Source organism: Bubalus bubalis, chromosome 6 (genome assembly GCF_019923935.1).
Source record: "Bubalus bubalis isolate 160015118507 breed Murrah chromosome 6, NDDB_SH_1, whole genome shotgun sequence".
Taxonomy (NCBI): Eukaryota; Metazoa; Chordata; class Mammalia; order Artiodactyla; family Bovidae; genus Bubalus; species Bubalus bubalis.
In genome coordinates, this window is record NC_059162.1 from 34,510,368 (window position 1) to 34,535,887 (window position 25,520).

At 37.0% G+C, this 25,520-nt stretch overlaps 1 protein-coding gene across 10 annotated transcripts in view; it reads left to right on the top strand.

The window, feature by feature from the left end:
- The window catches only part of WDR47 (WD repeat domain 47), a 96,982-nt gene that overhangs the window by 30,054 nt on the left and 41,408 nt on the right, over window positions 1–25,520 (top strand). Inside the window, exon 2 of one of the 10 annotated variants that reach the window (XM_025288168.3) lies at window positions 14,367–14,426. The exons of the other annotated variants lie outside the window; for them this stretch is intronic. Within the exon in view, the coding sequence (XP_025143953.2) occupies window positions 14,412–14,426 (15 nt within the window). The 5' untranslated portion in view covers window positions 14,367–14,411. The remainder of the gene's footprint in view (window positions 1–14,366; window positions 14,427–25,520) is intronic. 10 annotated transcript variants of the gene reach the window in all.

Here is a 25,520-nt window from a genome sequence, read left to right on the forward strand (position 1 = left end):
TGAAGGTTGTAATGGAAAGGTCACAGGATTTTAGACCCGGTTGTCGCATTCTTGCTTCTGCACTTTTTGCAGTGTGACCTGAGACAAGTAACTAACGTCTCAGAGTGTTAGTGTAATCTTAGGTAAACTGAAGTTGGAAAGTTGTGAGAATTAATATAGATGATGTATGGGAGTGTTTAGCACAGGACCTGACATAGTGGCTGCACAGTAAATGTTAGCATGTTTTTCCCTTCCCATCTCTGCATGTTAGGATATTAACAATCCTTCAGACACATTCTTAGCAAGATACCTCATTATTCCTCTGTACTTCCATGAAATTTTGTCATTTTTTTATGTTACTCTTTACATTTTATGTATAATGGTTTTGTACAGAAGACTTTAATCCACGTCTTCAGGTTATAAATCCATTGCTGACCCTTGTCTGAGAATACTTTTTTTTTTTGCCATTTAATTTTGAGACCATTACATTGAATAGCCAAAACTTACATATTTCAACTGATTTTTCTTTTTCTTTTGAATTTGTTTTTGTTTAAGTAAAAAGATACCGTCACAAAACACCACGCCCTCCTTTATAAGCCCTTCTTTTGTGTTTTATCTTCTTTTCACTGTAGTAACTCAATCATTGTAACTCAGGGGTGCAGCATGATGCTAGCATATGTACACAAGTATTTTTAAATGAGTACTTCAAACGTGTTTCTACAAGTAGGAGTCTCTCTATGTAGCATCTTTAACATAGTTGGTCTAATCAGGATTCCCAATGTTTTAAAATTACACCTAGCTTTTTTTTTAAAAAACAAGGTAAACTTTTTCCAGATTAAATTTTTTTTTTAAATTTTATTTTATTTTTAAAGTTTACATAACTGTATTAGTTTTGCCAAATATCAAAATGAATCCGCCACAGGTATACATGTAGTAGCTCTTCCAGAAAATTTTCCAGAAGATCCCCTGGAGAAGGGAATGGCAACCCACTCCAGTATTGCCTGGAAAATTCCATGGACAGAGGAGCCTGGCAGACTACAGACCATGGGGTCACAAAGAGACATGACTGAGTGACTAACATACATAACACACAGCTCTTCCATAGCATGTTATTAGCAGCCCTTTTGACACATTGTCCGAGGACAGTGTCCTTACCTTATGAGTTCTAAAGGGGGAGAAATTCACATTGCACCAGTCACATTCATGTCACTCTGTTAGGAAGTTGATCTCATTTTACAAGTCAGCACTATTTTAGAGAAAAAGTACTACATGAAAAATGGTATAAAATTTTTGTACTATTTATAGTTGATGCATTTGATTCAAATAATGAATTCAAATAACTCATTCGAGAAATGAATGAAATTCTGTGACTAGGTTCCAAGTTTTGTGAAACCTATTGAAAATGGAACTTATATAAAAATCTTTGAGAAAGCTTTATAGAACTGAGCTAAAATTGGTGCCTCAATGTCCATTTTGATTTAACATTTTTCCTTTCTTCGCTTCCAATTTTATTGAGATATCATTGACAAACAGCACTGGATAAATTTAAGGTGTACATAATAATTTGACTTGCATACATTATGAAATAATTATCATAAGTTTAGTGAACATCCATCACTTCATATAGATACAAAATTTTAAAAATAGGAAAAAATATTTTCCCTTGTGATGAGAACTCTTAGGATTTACTCTCAACAACTTTCCTGTATAATATTGTTGTTGTTTAGTTGCTAAGTTGTGTCTGACTCTTTGTGAATGCATGGACTGTGTAGCCCTCCAGCCTCCTCTATCCATGGGATTTCCCAGGCAAAAATACTGGAGTGCGTTGCCATTTCCCTCTCCAGGAGATCTTCTGCCCCAGGGCTCAAACCCAGGTCTCCTGCATTGGAGGCAGATTCGTTACCATTTGAGCCATCAGGGAAGCCCCCTGTTTAATATACAGCAGTGTTAATTATTTTTATCATGTAGTACATTACATTCCTAGTACTTGTTATAACTGGAAGTTTTTACCTTTTGATGGCCTTCATCCAATTCTCCTTTCTCCTGCTCCTTACCCCTGATAACCACAAATCTGGTCTCTTTTTCTAAGAGTTTGTTTTTGAAGACTGTGTAAGTTCCTGTTATATAACATAGCGATTTGATATTTCTATACATTTCAAAATAATCACCATGATAAGTCTAGTCACAATATGTAACTCTATAGAGACATCACATATTAATAGTTATTGTCTTAGTCCCCACACTGTACATTTCATATCCATGACTCATTTATTTTGAAACTGGAAATTTGTACCTCTTAATTTCCCTCACCTGTCTCTTCCTCCCCTTACACCTTTCCTCTCTGGCAACCACCTGTTTGTTCTCTGTATATATAACTGTTTCTGTTTTGTTTGTTTTTTAGGTTCCACATATAAGTGAAATCATTCAGTATTTACTTTTCTCTAACTTATTTCACTTAGCATAATACATGGCAAGATTTCATTCATCTTCTTTTTTTTAAAGATTTATTTATTTTATATTTGGCTGTGCTGGGTGTTTGTTGCTGCTCGAGGGCTTTCCCTCGTTGTGGCAAGTGGGAGCTAGTCTTCACGTGGTGCATGGGCTTCTCTTTGCAGTGGCTTCTTCTGTTGCAGAACACAGGCTTTAGTGCAGGGTCCTCAGTAGTTGTGGTGCTTTGGCTCAGTAGTTGTGGCTGTGGGCTTAGTTGCTCCACGGCATGTGGAATCTTCCCTGACCAGGGATAGAACCCGTGTCCCCTGTATTGACAGGTGGATTCTTAACCATTGGACCACCAGGGAAACCTTTCATTCATTTTTTTGGGTAATATTCTATTGTGTATATGTGTGTGTATACCACATCTTTCTCCATTCATCTATTAGTGTGCACTTAGGTTGCTTTTGTATCTTATTTTTGTAAATAATGCAGCAATGAACATAGGGGCTCTTATATTTTTTCTAACTAGTGTCTTCATTTTTTTCAGATAAATATCTAGGAGTGGAATTGCTGGGTCCTATGGTAGTTCTATTTTTAATTTTGGGGGAATCTGTTTACTGTTTTCCATGGTGTCTGTAAGAGTTTACATTCCCACCTGCAGTTCACAAGGGTTCTGTGTTTTCTGTATCCTTGCCAACAGTTGTTATTTGTTGTCTTTTTCAATAATAGCCATCCTAATGTGTGTGAGGATGTTACTGGTTTTGATTAGTATTTCCCTGATGATTAGTTGAGCATCTTTTCATTGCAGTCTGTATGTCTTTAGAAAAATATATTTAAATCTTTTTGCCCATTTTTTAATTGGGTTGTTCATTTTTTTGATGTTTTATGAGTTATTTGCATGTTTTGGTTATTAACCCCTTGCTGTATATATTGTTTGAACATTTTTCCAAATTTTGCTTTTTAAAAAATATTATTTTGAGTGCTTGGAAATAGAATTGGGTTGGTTTTCTTTCTAACTTTAGGAAAAGCTTTTGAAATGAAATTCTGGGAAGTACAAAAAAACAGTATCTCACAAATAGATGATGTAAAGCAACTTTAGGTGCCTAGTTGTGCTCACTGTATAGTACCCACATTATGGGAATTGTTAAATTTCATTGTGTACAGTTGTTGACCAGACCACAACTGGAGGGAGAATTGTGTTCTATTTCAGGTGCTTTAAATGGCAACCCACTCCAGTGTTCTTGCCTGGAGAATCCCAGGGACAGAGGAGCCTGGTAGGAGGCTGTCTATGGGGTCGCACAGAGTCCGACACGACTGAGGTGACTTAGCAGCAGCAGCAGCAGCAGCAAAGTGAGGTTAACAATTGTTCAGAGGAGAATGACTAGTATTGTAGGGAATCTGGAAGTTATATGAAGATTGGTTGAAGGAAGTAGGCGAATAAACATGATGATTGTCAGACTCAAATGTGTAAATTTTTAACATAACAAGTTTTTATTGTGCTGACCCTGAAGACACACCTAGATGAAAGTAGATTTCAATGCAATATTGGAAAACAAAATAAAATGCCTTTTTATACTTGTGAAAAATTGCAGGAATTCTGCATTATCTATTGCTGTGTAGCAAATTACCCCCAAACTAAGTGGCTTGAAACAACAAATATTCACTTTACTGTTTCTGGAGGTCAGGAATCTGGGCCATCCCAGCTGGGAGCCTCTGAGTTTAGGTGTCTCCTGAGGTTGCAGTTAAGCTTCTCTAGGAACTATGGTCTCACCTGAAAGCTAGACTGAAGAATGATCTCCTTCCATGCTCAATGACTCGGACTTCTGTTCTTTGTTGGATTGAGGGCTTCCACTCTTCACAGACTGCTAACTGAAGACTTTCTTCAGTTCTTTGTTACTTGGATCTTTCCACAAGGTTTCTTCATGACGTGGCAGCTGACTTCCCCCAGAGAGAGCAGTTTGAGAGAGGGCACACACCTGCTCTTGGAATGGATGTTACCATCTCTTTATAAATCTTGGAAGTGACACCCCAGCACTTCCAGTCTGCACTTGGGTACAAGTGAGTTACTAAATCCAGTCCACACTCAAGAGCCAGGGACTACGAAAGGGTGTAAAAACAATAATAGTCTCGCTGGTGACTGTCTTAGAGTCTGAGACAGGTACCTTGGGTGGGGTATAGAAATTTTCTGTCATTGGATGCGTTTATGTAGACATTGGCAGATCATCTGTCAGAGATGTGTTCAGATATTCTGTGCTAAAAAAGAATGGACAAAGGTACCTCCCAACTTAATTCTATGATGAGTTTGTAAACGCTAAGGAAGTAGAAAAGCTAAGGATGGAAAACTCAGTTAAGTGGGTAGTTATATAGTACATATACTGTTGTACTTCTTTCAGTAGTTAATGCTTATATATTTGTGGGTTTTTTAGTACGTTTTCAAGTTTTTGTGACTCAGTACATTTTCTTATGTTTCTAAATATTCTGCTGTATAGTAGATACAGTTGTATACCTACTGACAAACTATTTTTTGTATGTTCAGTTTTTGAAGCATACTCAAATATCTTAAGTTCTACTTTTCTCATTGAAAACAAGTGTGGGAGTAAAAAAAGAAAGAACATAAAGGATAATTTTAATCTATTTTACAAAGATTACCTTGTCTTTAGGTGTGACAGAAAACTATCCTAGAGATAGTTATATTTCATTATATAATGAAAAATGAAATTGTGTTCTTAGATGAGGCATCTGTTTTACCACAAATAAGGTAAAACATACAAATAAGCAAATAAAGAATACTACATAAATTTATATGAATATTCACTTTGATCTTAATTGATAAGCATTAATTTGTGATTATAATTTTAAATTAATTTTTATTATAAATGTTACTCTTAAAAACATTCTGCCTATCTTTTTTTTCCTGCCTTTTTTACATGTGTTTTTATAGGTTGAAATTTTACTTAATAAACATTTGAATTTTTACCATAAGCTGCTATAATAATTTAAGGAATAAACTATTTAAAACTTTTAAAATTCTTTGCAAGATTAATACCTGAAACTTTTGACTCTGAGTCAGAAGACCTTGACTTTCTTATGCTTAGCTCTGCCTAATGTCCAATAATAATTCTATAGTCAAGTGGTGGCATTGTTTCTCATTAGTAAGTAAAATTCACATTTTGAATAGTTCTAAAGAAGTTACTTGCTTTGGTCTGACCAAACTTAACCCTCCATGTTTCTCTTGAAATCCGTAACACAATTTATGAACTTTATGATTGGAAAAGTATTAAGTCTGAGACTGGAACTCAGCAGAGATCCAGTAGACCTTAAATAAACCCACTAAACCATGTTGTAGATCACTTGTAAACAAGTGATCTAAAGCAGTGTATTATTATTAATATTTTGCCACACCCATGTGGCATGCAGGAGCTCCCAGAACAGGGAGGGAGCCCATGTCCCCTGCATTGGGAGCATAGAGTCTTAACCACTAGACTGCCAGGGAGGTTCCTAAAAAAGTATATTATTTAAGAATAAAACAAATTTTTCACATACTTCCTTTTTAGATCTAAAATTCTTATGCTTTAAATTAGCACCATAATTTTGCTTTTGGTCGTGCTCCAAAAACTAAGTTATGTTCAGCAGCAAAGCATTGTAGCAACACACTATTGAAATTTATCTAGTTTCTTCTTCCTCTTCTGCTATGGTATCTAAAAAGCATTCAGAATGATACAGCATTTGACATACCATTGTCTTTTGTCCTGCAGTACAGCCTGTAACAAAACCAGGCTGTCCTGAACCCCTGGTAATAGAATTATTTACCTTTATCCCAAGAAGGTTAGGAAAGCACCAGAATCTGCCTGTGGAGTGTGCCCAGGCCAACTTCCAAGGAATTCATGCTGTGAGACCTAAAGTTCGTAGGAAAGTCAAAGTGGAAGTTGCTCAAGTCATGTCTGACACTTTGCGACCCCATGGACTATACAGTCCATGGAATTCTCCAGGCCAGAATACTGGAATGGGTTGCCATTCACTTTTCCAGGGGATCTTCCCAACCCAGGGATCGAACCCAGGTCTCCCGCATTGCAGGCTTATGAGGTTGTCTAAAAAGTATAGACCAGCATGTAATGGTTCCATATGTGCTACATATGTTTGTGACAGGATTAAATGCACTTTCCTTATTGAGGAGTAGAACATTGTTGTGAAAGTATTGAAAACACAAGCCAGAATCAGAAAGCTAAATTCAAAAATGAAGCTTTTTTGAGTAATAAAAAGATCAGAAAGATGTAAAAAATTTTTTTAATTAAAAAAAAATTTATTTAGACTTTCCCATATTCAATATGGCTTTTCAAAGGTACTTTCAAATCTGGTTTGTTTTAAAGTCAAAAGTTAAACAGCTAAGGGGTTCCCCTGATGGCTCAGTGGTAAAGAATCCGCCTACAGTGCAGGAGACACAGGAGACGTGGGCTCGATCCCTAGGTTGGGAAGCTGCCCTGGAGGAGGGCATGGCAACCGGCTTCAGTATTTTTGCTTGGAGAATCCCATGGACAGAGGAGCCTGGTGGGCTACAGTCCATAGGGTCGCAAAGAGTCGGACACTGAAGTGACTGAGCACGCACAGATGCAAACAGCTAAACTATAGAGTTCTTTCGATCTTAATTTTAATTTTTTTTTTCACTTTGGAGGTTTCCTTCCCTCCTGTCATTTTCAATACTGCTTGTTTTTTGATGACAGTATTCATTTGGATAACATAATTTAAAAATTAACTGGAGTTTATTAAGTAAAGGTTAGGAATTATATTTTACTAGACGTGGAGAGATCTTTTAAAATAAAAAAAGTAATCTTTAAATTCATTTTAGTATCTTACACAGTTGAGCTAATAATTTTGTCTCTCTAGCTAAAAGGGTATGTTTAAAACTCTGATTAGATTGTTGTTAATGTAGACTTCTAGCTTATTTACCCACCCTATTAGCATTGTTTAATAGAAAAACAATATGAAAAATGATAGAACTATGGACCTCTGTTGGAATAATTTTTATATTTTTCGAGTTCGATGAAGGTTTTTCATTTTGGCATATTTAGATGACTGTATCCATTTTATGTTTTTCCTTGTTTTTGTATTGTTGCCCTTTCTTTTCTTGGAAATCAATGTGATACAATAGAAAGAACTTTAGTCAACTTATGGTTCCAGTCTTGTCCTAGAGTTTTTGTCTACAGTCTTTTCTTCCTTCCTTCTCTCCCTTCCTGTTTCTCTTTCTGTGTCTCGCTTTGCCTATCCTCTCTGTCTCTGTATTTCTTTCACTGTCAAAAATTCTAATTTTCATTGTTACAAAGCTTAGGTTCGGGATTGGGGAGGAGGACGCAATTTCTTGACTGTCAAGATAAGGCAACGCAGATATTTTAAGGAATTAATGAAAAATTGATCTGAAAATTAATCTAAGTATAAATATTTGCCTCCTTTTTACCCCTTCAGTTACTTTTAAGAAATTTCTTGGATGGCGTCGACATCAATGTTGATATCGGAATTTATGTCCTGACATGTTTCTGAAAGAAGTATTCAGCTGCTAGTGAGATGTTCAGCCTTAATATAAATTCTGGGCTAAGTTTTTGACCATACAAAGCTTTGTGTCTTCATCTGTAAAATGGAGATAACATTGTCAATCTTATGATTGTTATAAAGATCAATTAAGCAATATAAGATCCTACAGTAGTTTTTGTGCCCAATAGTTTTTGCATTGTAAATGTAGCAGTTAATCCTGTCTTTGGACTTTCCTTGTGGCTTAGATGGTAAAGAATCTGCCTGCAGTGCAGGGGACTTGGGGTCAATCCCTGGGTTGGGAAGATCCCCTGGAGAAGGGAATGGCTACCCACTCCAGTATTCTGGCCTAGAGAATTCCATGGACAAAGGAACTTGGCAGGCTATAGTACATGTGGTTGGGATTCTTCTGTACCTGGTACCTTGATATAGAACTTTTGAGATCTAATTCTGTGATTTTTTTTTTTCATTTTCATAGTTTTTTTCTGTTAAAACTTTTATTTGTATAAGAAATGTATGTATAATTAAATAATACATGAATATATATTGGTTATAAACCATTCAGATGATTTTGAATGATGAAGAGTAAATCTCCCTTCAATCCTTTCCTTTCCTAGTTCCCTGCCCTCCATCCAATCTCCTTCTTCTTTTCAGAGGTAACCACTCTGAACAGTTTGATATACATCCCTCCAGCCTCTCTTTGTCATTTATTTAGATATAGAGATACTATGCTGTCCCTTTTAAAAGAGATAAATAGACCCATTTCTATTCATCGATTCATCAAGTATTTGTTGATAGCTGTATTTTTCTGTAATGTGTCTTTTTATTGTTAAGGTACAGTAGATATACATCACTGCATTAGTATTCTATAATATGAATTTACCAAAAATTAACAATTCTCCTATTGATGAGAGCTCAGTTCATTTCTAATTTTTCTCTATTACAAGCAAATCTTAAAGAACATCTTTGTATACGTTCAGTTTAGTCACTCAGTCGTGTCCGACTCTGCGACCCCATGAACCACAGAACGCCAGGCCTCTCTGCCCATCACTGACTCCCGGAGTCCACCCAGACCCATGTCCATTGTGTTGGTGATGCTGTCCAACCATCTCATACTCTATTGTCCCCTTCTTCTTCTGCCCTCAATCTTTCCCGGCATCAGGGTCTTTTCAAATGAGTCAGTTCTTTGCATCAGGTGGCCAAAGTATTGGAATTTCAGCTTCAACATCAGTCCTTCCAATGAACACCCAGGACTGATCTCCTGTAGGATGGACTGGTTGGATCTCCTCGCAGTCCAGGGACTCTCAAGAGTCTTCTCCACCACCACAGTTCAAAAGCATCAATTCTTCAGCGCTCAGCTTTCTTTATAGTCCAACTCTCACATCGGTACATGACCGCTGGAAAAACCATAGCCTTGACTAGATGGACCTTAGTTGACAAAGTAATGTCTGCTTTTTAATATGCTATCTAGGTTGGTCATAACTTTCCTTCCAAGAAGTAAGCATCTTTTAATTTCATGGCTGCAGTCACCATCTGCAGTGATTTTGGAGCCCAGAAAAATAAAGTCAGCCAATGTTTCCCCATCTGTTTGCTATGAAGTGATGGGACAGGATGCCATGATCTTAGTTTTTTGAATGCTGAACTTTAAGCCAACTTTTTCACTCGCCTCTTTCATTTTCATCAAAAGACTCTTTAGTTCCTCTTCACTTTCTGCCATAAGGGTGGTGTCATCTGCATATCTGAGGTTATTGATATTTCTCCCGGCAATCTTGATTCCAGCTTGTGCTTCTTCCAGCCCAGCGTTTCTCATGATGTACTCTGCATAAAAGTTAAATAAGCAGGATGACAATATTACAGCCTTGACAGACTCCTTTTCCTATTTGGAACCAGTCTGTTGTTCCATGTCCAGTTCTAACTGTTGCTTCCTGACCTGCATATAGGTTTCTCAAGAGGCAGGTCAGGTGGTCTGGTATTCCCATCTCTTTCAGAATTTTCCACAGTTTATTGTAAACCACACAGTCAAAGGCTTTGGCATAGTCAATAAAGCAGAAAGAGATGTTTTTCTGGAGCTCTCTTGCTTTTTTGATGATCCAGTGGATGTTGGCAATTTGATCTCTGGTTCCTCTGCCTTTTCTAAAACCAGCTTGAGCATCTGAAAGTTCACGGTTCACGTATTGTATATGTATCTTTGTACCTGTTTGTATATTTTTGCAGAATAGGTTCCTAGAAATGGAATTGGTGAGTCAAAGAGTATATGCATTTAAAATTTTCATAGATGAAAATTTCATACTGTCAAATTATCTCTCCAAAAGTTTGTCCCAATTTATATTCTTTCTTTCATTATGTATTTTTAAAGATTTTTGGTCATACTGTGCAGCATATAGAGTCTTATTTCCCCAACTAGGGTTTGAACCTGTGCCCACTGTGGTGGAAACATGGAATCCTAACCACTGAATCCCCAGGGAAGTCCCCAATTTATATTCTTAACACAGTGTGTGTGAAGGGGCATTTACTCACACTCTTGCCAACTCTAGATAGTATCAGGTCTTTTAAATTTTGCCATTGTTGGTGTCTTATTTTAATATTTCTAGTGAAGTTGAACATCTTTTCATCAATTTTTTGGGTTATTTTTAGTGCTGTGAATTGTTGTTCAGCTGGAATTTTGGGGGAGATACTGATTTGAAGGTGCTATTTTTATGTTCTGGATGGTAATCTTTTAGCCATTTGTATTATATTTGGTCCTTGTGCCTTATCTATTACCTTGTTCATGGGAACTTCTGTTAAATGGAAGATTTACATTTTACATTTTTAGTGCCAAATTTGGCAGTTTTTAAATTTACCTTTCCTGGATTTTATGTGACTGAATTACACAGTATGTGTCTACCTATCTTGTACATTTTTTTTTTAGTACTTTAGTAATTAAATGTATTTAAAAAAATTTGTGGGTTTGAATATGAAAATAATACAAATACTTTTATCTCATAAAGATTGAAATAATATTTGAATAGAATCTGAGAAGAGCGTCTCAGTTTATGAAAAAAATACAAATCATTCTGAAATGTTATTGCTTTGTTATATATATAAATAATGAATATATTATATTCCTTATGTGTCTAATTATTTCCAGTTATTTGCAATTGGAAAGTCATTGTATTTCATGTGTGTGTTGTTTTAGTCGCTCAGTTGTATCTGATCCATTGCGACTCCATGGACTGTAGTCTGCCAGGCTCTTCTGTCCATGGGGATTCTCTAGGCAAGAATACTGGAGTGAGTAGCCTATTGCTTCTTCAGGGGATCTTCCTGACCAGGAATTGAACCAGGGTCTCCTGCAGTGCAGGCAGATTCTTTACCAGCTGAGTTACCAGGGAATATATATTTCATATGTAATATTTAAATTATAAATATAATATATAAATTTCATATAAAATATTTAAAATTTTTGGAATAGGTAATAATTGCACATGGTCCAAAATTAAAAAGGTATAAAAGGGTGTATAGTGATACCATTTTTCGTCTTTATTATCCATTCCATTTCTGTTGTTTATTATTCATTTTTCCCTCTTGGAGACAACCAGCTTTATCAGTTTCTTGTGTCTATTGCCAGAGATATTTTATGCATATATACAATGTATTTTTATGTTAATTGATTCTTTTCTTTTTATAGCTTTATGAAGCTGCACCTGCTTTAAATGTAATTTGTTCTTCAGGCTAAAAATCATTCACAGTTCCAGAAGGTAAATTAAAGTAATTGATGAATAGAGAGCAGCTGTCAGCAGTAAGAAGGGACACATGCTGCATCCATGCTAGCTGATTAGTAGACGTGACAGGGCCTTGCAGTTAGAAGGGCTTTTCTTTTGTTTACGTAAATGATCTAAAACAAATCTTTCTTTTCTCTTGTTAAACTGACCTTAGAATCAGAGACTTCTGATTGTTCCAGACTTGATATTTCCCGCTAAGAAAATATACTTCCTGTTATTGAAATGTGAGTTAAAACAAACATAAAACTTGAAGGAAAATCATAGAAATTAGACAAACTAAATAACCCTCTTATTTTATGTGTGAAGAAATTGAGGCCAGTAGAAATTAAGTGACCTGCAATGTCACATTGATATTCCTGAAGGACCAGATATTTGTAGTTAGTAATTTGGCAGCAGCGTAAGTTTTTGGAAAGCTCTTTTATTTAAGAGCTAGGACGTTTTTCCCTCCCTCTTTTTTTTTTTTAAAGGAGAAGTTACAGTAGTCTTATGTTGCAGTTTGATATTTTATAAAAAATCTTCATAATACTTCATTTCCTCATCTGCATTTTTGCCTGTAAACTGGAACGGTGAAGCACTGTTGTTCAGCGTTAGGCACTCTAATTCTTGGAAAGTTAAAAGAAAGCAGTGTTTATTGTTTAGGATGGAGATAGGGACTAATGGAGCCTTTCTTAAACATTCTTTTTTCTTGACTATAAAATATTTAATGGATGTGCCCTAATTCCCTTAATCTTATGCTTTTGAATCATTCTTAGCTTTCTGCATTTTCTTCCTTCCTAATTTGTATTATAAGTTAGTGAAAGTACCTCATTGCAAAGGGACATTTAAATACCTATTTATGTTTGGTTAGAAAGCTGATATTTTTTCATGAAACATTTTTCATATCTATGTATGGAAATATACATAGAAGTCAATATATTTCTATTACCATTCTTTTTTTTCTTATCTATTGCTAACATTTTACCTTTAATCTTAGATTTCTAAAAATAATTTTATTTTTTCCCTCTAATACATTCTTTTAATCTTGATTCACTTAGATAGTTATCAGCAGGAGTCCATATAGAGACCCCATCTGGAATTTAGTTTCTGTAGATGTTAATTGTATCTTAGTACTAAAATACTGACCTCCGTCTAGCTCATTTCCAGATATATTTACTTTTTTAAAAAAACTCTTTTTTCCTTACTTCATTATTGAATATAAGTAAACATTTATTTCTTAGAGGAAAATTCATAGAGTTCATGTTTTGTGGTTTGTTTTTTAATAGCAAATCTTTTAGTATGAAAATATTGAAACAATCTGATCCTCCCTACCCCAATTTTTTTTCTGTTTTCGGTGGAATACACTTTATTGTTGGCCCTATATATTATAAATTCTGCTTGGTGAGCACGCATGTACATGGGCTGGCATATGTACCCAAGATGTTATCAAGGCTGATTTGGCTGAATAGGTTGAAGGGCTGGAGCTTTATCCTTTAGAATGACTTTTTTTTTGGCCCCGCCATGGGATCTTAATTCCCTGACTGGGGATCAGACCTGGATCATCGGTAGTGAAAGCATGGATGCCTAACCACTGGGCCTCCAGGGAATTCCCTTGAATGGGTTTCATTTTATTTATTAATTTTTCTAATAAGTAGATTAAACATGTATTTCAAGTACTTATTTTAAATGTGTATCTTTTTTTTTTTCCAAACTTTTTCTTTTGTGTTAGAGTATAACTAATTAACAATGTTGTGGTAGTTTCAGGTGAACAGTGAAGGGACTCAGCCATACATGTACATGTACCCATCCTCCCCCAGACCCGCCTCCCATGTGCCATCCTGGCACATAACGTTGGGTCAAGTTCCATGTACTATACTATAGGTCCTTGTTGGTTATCCATTTTTAATATAGCAGTGTGTACATGACCTTCCCCGACTCCCTAACTATCTCTTCCCCCTGGCGACCATAGCTTGTTTTCTAAGTCTGTGAGTCTCTTTCTGTCTTGTAAGTAAGTTCATTTGTATCATTTCTTTTTAGATTCCAGGTATAAGGGATGTCATACAATATTTCTCTTTGTCTGTCTGACTGACTTCACTCAGTATAACACTCTCTGGGTCCATCCGTGTTGCTGCAAATGGCCTTATTTCATTCTTTTTAACAGCTGAATATTATTTCTTTGCATGTATGTACATCTTCTTTGTCCATTTCTCTGTCGATGGACATTTAGGTTGCTTCCATGTCTTGGCTATTGTAAGCAGTGCTGCAATGAACATTGGGGTGCATCCTTTTGGATCATGTTTTTCTCCAGATATAGGGTCATATGATAGCTCTATTTTTAGTTTTTTAAGGGCCGTCAATACTGTTCTCCATAGTCGACTCGATGGACGTGAGTTTGTGTAAGCATCACCGACTCGATGGACACGAGTCTGTGTAAGCTTCGGGAGTTGGTGATGGACAGGGAAGCTTGGTGTGCTGCAGTCCATGGGGTCTCAAAGAGTCGGACACGACTGAGTGACTGAACTGGACTGAACTGATAATGGCTATGCCAATTTACATTCCCACCAACAGTGTAGGAGGGTTCCCTTCTCTCTACACCCTCTCCAGCATTTGTTGTTTGTGGATTTTTTTGATGATAGCCATTGAATGGCTTTTAGAAGAGTTGCAAACAAAATCATCTACTCTACTTTTTTTTCCTTGTAGGATAATTGCTCTACAATATGGTGTTGGCCTTTGCCATATATCAACATGAATCAGCCACAGGTATACATAGGCCCCTCCCTCCAGAGCCCCCTGCTCCCATCTCCCACCTTATGCCATCCCTCTAGGTTGAGCTCCCTGTATTAAACAGCAGATTCCCACTTGCTATCTGTTTCACATGCAGTAATGTATATGTCTCCATGCTGTCCTCTCAGTTTGCCCAGCCTCTCCTTCCCCTGCCGTGTCTACAAGTCTGTTCTCTGTCTGTGTCTTGATTGCTGCTCTGCTACTCTGTACTTTTTAAGAGACGTTTCTTCATTGATTTTTTTTTTTTTTTGCATCTTAAATTAATTCAAGTAATAATTATGAACATTTATGTACTGTCTGTCACATTAAAAATAATTTTAGTGGTTCCTAAGCTCAGCAGTGGCCACAGGACTGGAAAAGGTCAGTTTTCATTCCAATCCCAAAGAAAGGCAATGCCAAAGAATGCTCAAACTACCGCACAATTGCATTCATCTCACATACTAGTAAAGTAATGCTCAAAATTCTCCAAGCCAGGCTTCAGCAATACATGAACCGTGAACTTTCAGATGTTCAAGCTGGTTTTAGAAAAGGCAGAGGAACCAGAGATCAAATTGCCAACATCTGCTGGATCATGGAAAAAGCAAGAGAGTTCCAGAAAAACATCTATTTCTGCTTTATTGACTATACCAAAGCCTTAGACTGTGTGGATCACAATAAACTGTGGAAAATTCTGAAAGAGATGGGAATACCAGACCACCTGACCTGCCTCTTGAGAAACCTGTATGCAGGTCAGGAAGCAACAGTTAGAACTGGTCATGGAACAACAGACTGGTTCCAAATAGGAAAAGGAGTACATCAAGGCTGTATATTGTCAGCCTGCTTATTTAACTTCTATGCAGAGTACATCATGAGAAACGCTGGACTGGAAGAAGCACAAGCTAGAATCAAGATTGCCGGGAGAAATATCAATAACCTCAGATATGCAGATGCTGCTTCTGCTGCTGCCGCCAAGTCGCGTCACTCGTGTCCGACTCTGTGCGACCCCAGAGACGGCAGCCCACCAGGCTCCGCCGTCCCTGGGATTCTCCAGGCAAGAACACTGGAGTGGGTTGCCATTTCCTTCTCCAGTGCATCAAAGTGAAAAGCGAAAGTGAAGTCGCTCAGTCATGTCCGACTCTTAGCAACTTCATGGACTGCAGCCTATCAGGCTCCTCCGTCCATGGGATTTTCCAGGTGAGAGTACTAGAGTGGGGTGCCATTGCCTTCTCCGGATATTCAGATGACACCATCCTTATGGCAGAAAGTGAAGAGGAACTAAAAAGCCTCTTGATGAAAGTGAAAGTGGAGAGTGAAAAAGTTGGCTTAAAGCTCAACATTCAGAAAACGAAGGTCATGGCATCCGGTCCCATCACTTCATAGCAAATAGATGGGGAAACAGTGGAAACAGTGTCAGACTTTATTATTTTGGGCTCCAAAATCACTGCAGATGGTGACTGCAGCCATGAAATTAAAAGACGCTTACTCCTTGGAAGGAAAGTTATGACCAACCTAGATAGCATATTCAAAAGCAGAGACATTACTTTGCCAACAAAGGCCCTTCTAGTCAAGGCTATGGTTTTTCCTGTGGTCATGTATGGATGTGAGAGTTGGACTGTGAAGAAGGCTGAGCGCTGAAGAATTGATGCTTTTGAACTGTGGTGCTGGAGAAGACTCATGAGAGTCCCTTGGACTGCAAGGAGATCCAACCAGTCGATTCTGAAGGAGATCAGCCCTGGGATTTCTTTGGAAAGAATGATGCTAAAGCTGAAACTCCAGTACTTTGGCCACCTCATGTGAAGAGTTGACTCATTGGAAAAGACTCTGATGTTGGGAGGGATTGGGGGCAGGAGGAAAAGGGGATGACAGAGGATGAGATAGCTGGATGGCATCACCGACTCAATGGACATGAGTCTGAGTGAACTCCGGCAGTTGGTGATGGACAGGGAGGCCTGGCGTGCTGCGATTTATGGGGTTGCAAAGAGTCGGACACGACTGAGCGACTGAACTGAACTGAACTGAAGCTAGTAGAATCTTACTGATTTATAGTCTCCCTGAGGGAAGAGGAAGAGGCATTTATTACTGAATTCTACTTCTCTGAATTAGAGGAAAATCTTAGCTTTGTAGTGACTAATAGTTTAAGGAGATTAAAAAATGTTGATGGATTATGCTTTTATATGTTATCTTTAAAAATATATACAGCTAGGATTTTGGGAGCTTCTACAAATGCTGCAGTAACAGAGGGTGTGTTCAAAAAGAATAATTCTAAAATATAGTCATTATGTACCTATGTTTTATATCTAGCAGCAGCATCTAGCAACAGTAAAGTTTATAAGAGTTAAAATTCTGGGTTGGATGATTAAAGTATACTTTTCTACTGGGAATTCTACAGTATAGAATTAAAACTTATGTTTTAAATTAATTTTTTAAAACCCTGAATAATTCCGGTTAATTAAGATATATTTTTTGCATCTATTCAAAATCTAAGTATAAAATCGTTGTAAAATATGTATTGTTGGAATATACTACTTCTCTTAGGCTTTATTGACTGATCAGAAATGATGGCAGTGTGAAACTTGTGGTTATGATTTAAATTTAAGTGGGACTGTTGCCATAGATTCATAGTATAATAACTCCAGAGTTACTTAGTATTAAACTGAATGTTGCATAATATGAGGCCTATAAACTATTTAATATCATAGTGTGTATTGAATGTTAGAAAGTTATGGTCTCAATTCTGTGTTAGGTTGTGTAATTGGTATATGGTGATTTAAATGAAGTGCCCTCTAAGAACTTTTGAGGCAGCTTTACAGTTATTTTTCTGGGAGTTAAATTAGCAGTGGCTCATTGGTAAAGAATTCTCCTGCCAAAGCAGGAGACGTGGGTTTGATCCCTGGGTCAGGAAGATCCCTTGGAGGAGGAAATGGCAACTCACTCCAGTATTCTTGCCTGGGAAATCGCATGGACAGAGGAGCCTGGCAAGCTTCATGGGGTTGCAAAGAGTTGGGCATGACTTAGTGACTAAACAACAACAATTCTTTTCTAGTAAGAACTATCTGAAGATTTGGGGAATGCTAAAATCAGTGTGCTCTAGGAGTAATCTCAGAGACAATTGTGAAATATGATCAGAATTTATTGAATGGAAGTATCATTAATTTTATCGTACAACATCTTTTGAACAAAGTCTATGAACAGAAGGGTAGTCAGCTCAGAAGACAGCAAAGGGAAACCCAAAGCATGAGGAGTTGGGTGATTGGCCTGTTGGGGGAGAATTTGTGATTTGTCTGTTTCCTGAGGTAGGCATGTCCTTATTGTGGAGATGGATGTATGAGATTAGCTTAGTCTGATGTCATTACCTATTTGAGTCATAATTACTTTCCCGTGCTCTCTCCTTTGTTTAGTGCCTTCTTCCACCTAAGAGAAAAAATACACTAATCTGATGAGCATTCTAGTCTGCCACATGATTGTAATTAATTCTCATTTTGAAGAAATAAATTGTCAAAATAGTAAACACATTGAAAAAAATAAACCTGTATGCATACATGTATATATTTATATTTCTGTGCATTTGATTAAAGATAATTGGTCCTGTGGGAAAGATGCTGTTTTTTTTTTTTTTTTTTTTTTTTTTTTTTTTTTTTTTTTTGTTTCTTTTTTTTTTTTTTTTTAATTTTATTTTATTTTAAACTTTACATAACTGTATTAGATTTGCCAAATATCAAAATGAATCCGCCACAGGTTTACATGTGTTCCCCATCCTGAACCCTCCTCCCTCCTCCCTCCCCATTCCATCCCTCTGGGTCGTCCCAGTGCACCAGCCCCAAGCATCCAGTATCATGCATCGAACCTGGACTGGCAACTCATTTCATACATGATATTTTACATGTTTCAATGCCATTCTCCCAAATCTTCCCACCCTCTCCCTCTCCCACAGAGTCCATAAGACTGTTCTATACATCAGTGTCTCTTTTGCTGTCTCGTACACAGGGTTATTGTTACCATCTTTCTAAATTCCATATATATGCGTTAGTATACTGTATTGGTGTTTTTCTTTCTGGCTTACTTCACTCTGTATAATAGGCTCCAGTTTCATCCACCTCATTAGAACTGATTCAAATGTATTCTTTTTAATGGCTGAATAATACTCCATTGTGTATATGTACCACAGCTTTCTTATCCATTCATCTGCTGATGGACATCTAGGTTGCTTCCATGTCCTGGCTATTATAAACAGTGCTGCGATGAACATTGGGGTACTCGTGTCTCTTTCCCTTCTGGTTTTCTCAGTGTGTATGCCCAGCAGTGGGATTGCTGGATCATAAGGCAGGTCTATTTCCAGTTTTTTAAGGAATCTCCACACTGTTCTCCATAGTGGCTGTACTAGTTTGCATTCCCACCAACAGTGTAAGAGGGTTCCCTTTTCTCCACACCCTCTCCAGCATTTATTACTTGTAGACTTTTGGATTGCAGCCATTCTGACTGGTGTGAAATGGTACCTCATAGTGGTTTTGATTTGCATTTCTCTGATAATGAATGATGTTGAGCATCTTTTCATGTGTTTGTTAGCCATCTGTATGTCTTCTTTGGAGAAATGTCTATTTAGTTCTTTGGCCCATTTTTGATTGGGTCATTTATTTTTCTGGAGTTGAGCTGTAGGAGTTGCTTGTATATTCTGGAGATTAGTTGTTTGTCAGTTGCTTCATTTGCTATTATCTTCTCCCATTCTGAAGGCTGTCTTTTCACCTTGCTAATAGTTTCCTTTGATGTGCAGAAGCTTTTAAGGTTAATTAGGTCCCATTTGTTTATTTTTGCTTTTATTTCCAATATTCTGGGAGGTGGGTCATAGAGGATCCTGCTGTGATGTATGTCAGAGAGTGTTTTGCCTATGTTCTCCTCTAGGAGTTTTATAGTTTCTGGTCTTACGTTTAGATCTTTAATCCATTTTGAGTTTATTTTTGTGTATGGTGTTAGAAAGTGTTCTAGTTTCATTCTTTTACAAGTGGTTGACCAGAGTTCCCAGCACCACTTGTTAAAGAGATTGTCTTTAATCCATTGTATATTCTTGCCTCCTTTGTCGAAGATAAGGTGTCCATATGTGCGTGGATTTATCTCTGGGCTTTCTATTTTGTTCCATTGATCTATATTTCTGTCTTTGTGCCAGTACCATACTGTCTTGATAACTGTGGCTTTGTAGTAGAGCCTGAAGTCAGGTAGGTTGATTCCTCCTGTTCCATTCTTCTTTCTCAAGATCGCTTTGGCTATTCGAGGTTTTTTGTTTTTCCATACAAATTGTGAAATTATTTGTTCTAGCTCTGTGAAGAATGCTGTTGGTAGCTTGATAGGGATTGCATTGAATCTATAGATTGCTTTGGGTAGTATACTCATTTTCACTACATTGATTCTTCCAATCCATGAACATGGTATATTTCTCCATTTGTTAGTGTCCTCTTTGATTTCTTTCACCAGTGTTTTATAGTTTTCTATATATAGGTCTTTAGTTTCTTTAGGTAGATATATTCCTAAGTATTTTATTCTTTCCGTTGCAATGGTGAATGGAATTGTTTCCTTAATTTCTCTTTCTGTTTTCTCATTATTAGTGTATAGGAATGCAAGGGATTTCTGTGTGTTGATTTTATATCCTGCAACTTTACTATAGTCATTGATTAGTTCTAGTAATTTTCTGGTGGAGTCTTTAGGGTTTTCTATGTAGAGGATCATGTCATCTGCAAACAGTGAGAGCTTTACTTCTTCTTTTCCAATTTGGATTCCTTTTATTTCTTTTTCTGCTCTGATTGCTGTGGCCAAAACTTCCAAAACTATGTTGAATAGTAATGGTGAAAGTGGGCACCCTTGTCTTGTTCCTGACTTTAGAGGAAATGCTTTCAATTTTTCACCATTGAGGATAATGTTTGCTGTGGGTTTGTCATATATAGCTTTTATTATGTTGAGGTATGTTCCTTCTATTCCTGCTTTCTGGAGAGTTTTTATCATAAATGGATGTTGAATTTTGTCAAAGGCTTTCTCTGCATCTATTGAGATAATCATATGGTTTTTATTTTTCAATTTGTTAATGTGGTGTATTACATTGATTGATTTGCGGATATTGAAGAATCCTTGCATCCCTGGGATAAAGCCCACTTGGTCATGGTGTATGATCTTTTTAATGTGTTGTTGGATTCTGATTGCTAGAATTTTGTTAAGGATTTTTGCATCTATGTTCATCAGTGATATTGGCCTGTAGTTTTCTTTTTTTGTGGGATCTTTGTCAGGTTTTGGTATTAGGGTGATGGTGGCCTCATAGAATGAGTTTGGAAGTTTACCATCCTCTGCAATTTTCTGGAAGAGTTTGAGCAGGATAGGTGTTAGCTCTTCTCTAAATTTTTGGTAGAATTCAGCTGTGAAGCCGTCTGGACCTGGGCTTTTGTTTGCTGGAAGATTTTTTATTACAGTTTCAATTTCCGTGCTTGTGATGGGTCTGTTAAGATTTTCTATTTCTTCCTGATCGAGTTTTGGAAAGTTGTACTTTTCTAAGAATTTGTCCATTTCTTCCTCGTTGTCCATTTTATTGGCATATAATTGTTGATAGTAGTCTCTTATGATCCTTTGTATTTCTGTGTTGTCTGTTGTGATGTCTCCATTTTCATTTCTAATTTTATTGATTTGATTTTTCTCCCTTTGTTTCTTGATGAGTCTGGCTAATGGTTTGTCAATTTTATTTATCCTTTCAAAAAACCAGCTTTTGGTTTTGTTGATTTTTGCTATGGTCTCTTTTGTTTCTTTTGCATTTATTTCTGCTCTAATTTTTAAGATTTCTTTCCTTCTACTAACCCTGGGGTTCTTCATTTCTTCCTTTTCTAGTTGCTTTAGGTGTAGAGTTAGGTTATTTATTTGACTTTTTTCTTGTTTCTTGAGGTGTGCCTGTATTGCTATGAACTTTCCCCTTAGGACTGCTTTTACCGTGTCCCACAGGTTTTGGGTTGTTGTGTTTTCATTTTCATTCGTTTCTATGCAAATTTTGATTTCTTTTTTGATTTCTTCTGTGATTTGTTGGTTATTCAGCAGCGTGTTGTTCAGCCTCCATATGTTGGATTTTTTAATAGTTTTTCTCCTGTAATTGAGATCTAATCTTACTGCATTGTGGTCAGAAAAGATGCTTGGAATGATTTCTATTTTTTTGAATTTACCAAGGCTAGCTTTATGGCCCAGGATGTGATCTATCCTGGAGAAGGTTCCATGTGCGCTTGAGAAGAAGGTGAAATTCATTGTTTTGGGATGAAATGTCCTATAGATATCAATTAGGTCTAACTGGTCTATTGTATCGTTTAAAGTTTGTGTTTCCTTGTTAATTTTCTGTTTAGTTGATCTATCCATAGGTGTGAGTGGGGTATTAAAGTCTCCCACTATTATTGTGTTATTGTTAATTTCTTCTTTCATACTTGTTAGCATTTGTCTTACATACTGCGGTGCTCCCGTGTTGGGTGCATATATATTTATAATTGTTATATCTTCTTCTTGGATTGATCCTTTGATCATTATGTAGTGACCATCTTTGTCTCTTTTCACAGTCTTTGTTTTAAAGTCTATTTTATCTGATATGAGTATTGCTACTCCTGCTTTCTTTTGGTCCCTATTCGCATGGAAAATCTTTTTCCAGCCCTTCACTTTCAGTCTGTATGTGTCCCCTGTTTTGAGGTGGGTCTCTTGTAGGCAACATATGCAGGGGTCTTGTTTTTGTATCCATTCAGCCAGTCTTTGTCTTTTGGTTGGGGCATTCAACCCATTTACGTTTAAGGTAATTACTGATAAGTATGACCCCGTTGCCATTTACTTTATTGTTTTGGGTTCGAATTTATACACCATTTTTGTGTTTCCTGTCTAGAGAATATCCTTTAGTATTTGTTGGAGAGCTGGTTTGGTGGTGCAGAATTCTCTCAGCTTTTGCTTGTCTGAAAAGCTTTTGATTTCTCCTTCATACTTGAATGAGATCCTTGCTGGGTACAATAATCTGGGCTGTAGGTTATTTTCTTTCATCATTTTAAGTATGTCTTGCCATTCCCTCCTGGCTTGAAGAGTTTCTATTGAAAGATCAGCTGTTATCCTTATGGGAATTCCCTTGTGTGTTATTTGTTGTTTTTCCCTTGCTGCTTTTAATATTTGTTCTTTGTGTTTGATCTTTGTTAATTTGATTACTATGTGTCTTGGGGTGTTTCGCCTTGGGTTTATCCTGTTTGGGACTCTCTGGGTTTCTTGGATATGGGTGATTATTTCCTTCCCCATTTTAGGGAAGTTTTCAACTATTATCTCCTCAAGTATTTTCTCATGGTCTTTCTTTTTGTCTTCTTCTTCTGGGACCCCTATGATTCGAATGTTGTAGCGTTTAATATTGTCCTGGAGGTCTCTGAGATTGTCCTCATTTCTTCTAATTCGTTTTTCTTTTATCTTCTCTGATTCATTTATTTCTACCATTCTATCTTCTAATTCACTAATCCTATCTTCTGCCTCTGTTATTCTACTATTTGTTGCCTCCAGAGTGTTTTTAATTTCACTTATTGCATTATTCATTATATATTGACTCTTTTTTATTTCTTCTAAGTCCTTGTTAAACCTTTCTTGCATCTTCTCAATCCTTGCCTCCAGGCTATTTATCTGTGATTCCATTTTAATTTCAAGATTTTGGATCAATTTCACTATCATTATTCGGAATTCTTTATCAGGTAGATTCCCTATCTCTTCCTCTTTTGTTTGGTTTGGTGGGCATTTATCCTGTTCCTTTATCTGCTGGCTATTCCTCTGTCTCTTCATCTTGTTTGAATTGCTGAGTTTGGGGTGTCCTTTCTGTATTCTGGCAGTTTGTGGAGTTCTCTTTATTGTGGCGTTTCCTCGCTGTGTATGGGTTTGTACAGGTGGCTTGTCAAGGTTTCCTGGTTAGGGAAGCTTGTGTTGATGTTCTGGTGGATGGAGCTGTATTTCTTCTCTCTGGAGTGTAATGAAATGTCCAGTAATGAGTTATGAGATGTCTATGGTTTTGGGGTGACTTTGGGCAGCCTGTATCTTGAAGCTCAGGGCTGTGTTCCTTTGTTGCTGGAGAATTTGCTTGTTATGTCTTTCCCTGGAACTTGTTGGCCCTTGTGTGGTGCTTGGTTTCAGTGTCGGTATGGAGGCGTTTGATGAGCTCCTGTCAATTAATGTTCCTTGGAGTCAGGAGTTCCCTGGAGTCAGGGATTGGACTTAAGCCTCCTACTTCCAGTTATCGGTCTTAATTTTACAGTAGTTTCAAAACTTCTCCTTCTATACAGCACCACTGATAAAACATCTACGTTAAAGATGAAAAGTTTCTCTACTGTGAGGGTCACTCAGAGAGGTTCACAGCGTTACATGGAGAAGAGAAGAGGGAGGAGGGAGTTAGAGGTGACCCAAATGAGATGAGGTGGAATCAATAGTGGAGAGAGTGGGCTAGCCAGTAGTCACTTCCTTATGTGCACTCCACAACTGGACCGCTCAGAGATGTTCACGGAGTTATACAGGGAAGAGAAGAAGGAGGCAGGAGACAGAGGTGGCCAGAAGGATAAAAGGGGGAAATGAAAAGGCGGGAGACAGATCCAGCCAGTAATCAGTTCCTTAAGTGTTCTCCACCGTCTGGAACACACAGAAATTCACAGAGTTGGGTAGAGTAGAGAGGGGTTAGGGAGGAGATACAGGTGACCTGGTGGAGAAAATGGAGAGTCCAAAGGGAGAGAGAGCAGTCAAGCCAGTAATCTCGTACACTAGTGAAAAATGGGTCCTGAAGATTGGGTTCTTAAAGGTACAAAATTGGTAACAAATACATAAAAACAAAAATTAGAAATCTAGAGTAGAGTTTGGAATTTCAAAGAAGCGATGTTAATGAAAAGGAGAAGGAAAAGAAAGAGAGAAAAAACGAACAAAGAAAAACAAACAAGGTCGTGAAAGTAATAAAGAAACTACAGGTACAAAATTGATAACTAATACCAAACAGCAAAAATTAAAAATCTAGAGTAGAGTTTGGAATTTCAAAAATACAACGTTAAAAAAAAAAAAAAAAGAAGAAGAAGAAGAAAAATAAAGAGAGAAAACAAACAAACCAACAAAAACAATGTCACAAAAATTATAAAGAAAATACAGGTACAAAATTGATATCAAATACCAAAAAGCATAAATTAAAAATCTTGAGTAGAGTTTGGAATTGCAGATATACGATGTTATATAAAAGAAGAAGAGAAAGAAACAGAGGAAAAAAAAAAGTCACAGCAATTATGAAAAAAACTATAGGTACAAAATTGATAACATATATCAAAAGGCTAAAATTAAAAATCTAGAGTAGAGTTTGGAATTTCAAAAAAGCAATATTAAAGAAAAGAAGAAAAAGAAGAAAAAAAAAAAAACCACGGTCAAAAAATTATAAAATATATATATGAAGTTTGCTGAAGAAGAAAAAAAAAAAAAAAAATAGGGTCTTTTTTTTTTTTTTTTTTGCAAAGTAATAGTTATAAAAGTGAAAATTAAAGGACAATAGAGGACTTAAAAAAAAATTTTTTTTTTTAATTAAAAAAAAAGAAAGAAAGAAAGAAAGATTGATCGTAAAAATAGTAAAAATATATCTAGGTCTTTCTCTGGTTTTGTTGTGAGTATTGTGGGTTCAGTTCATTTTTGGCAGTTCCTTAGTCCGACTTATATTTCTCAAGATCTATAGGCCCCTTCCTATGTAATCCGTAGTAACCACAGGGTTTTAATCTATGGCCTGTAGCTTCCAAGGCGTTTCCCTCTGTTATAGCTTCTTCTGTTTGCTGGTCTCTTCAGTGTCTGGTTCCCGCCGACACAAAGGGGACGGTGGAGGACCCTATTTTTTTTTTTTTTTTTTTTAATTTAGGCTCACTTGTTCAGCCGCACTGTGGGGAGGGAGGGAGGGATGCTGCAAACAGATAACACTGGCGTGCGCTCGAAGTGCCTCGGCCACACTGGGTCTGCCCCCGCTCACGGCGCGTGTAGCCTCCCTGCCCACACTGCTTGGGCTCTAGGTTGTTCCGCAGGGAACAATCAGAGGCCGGCCCTGGACTGAGCTCCCAGGTCCAAGCCGCT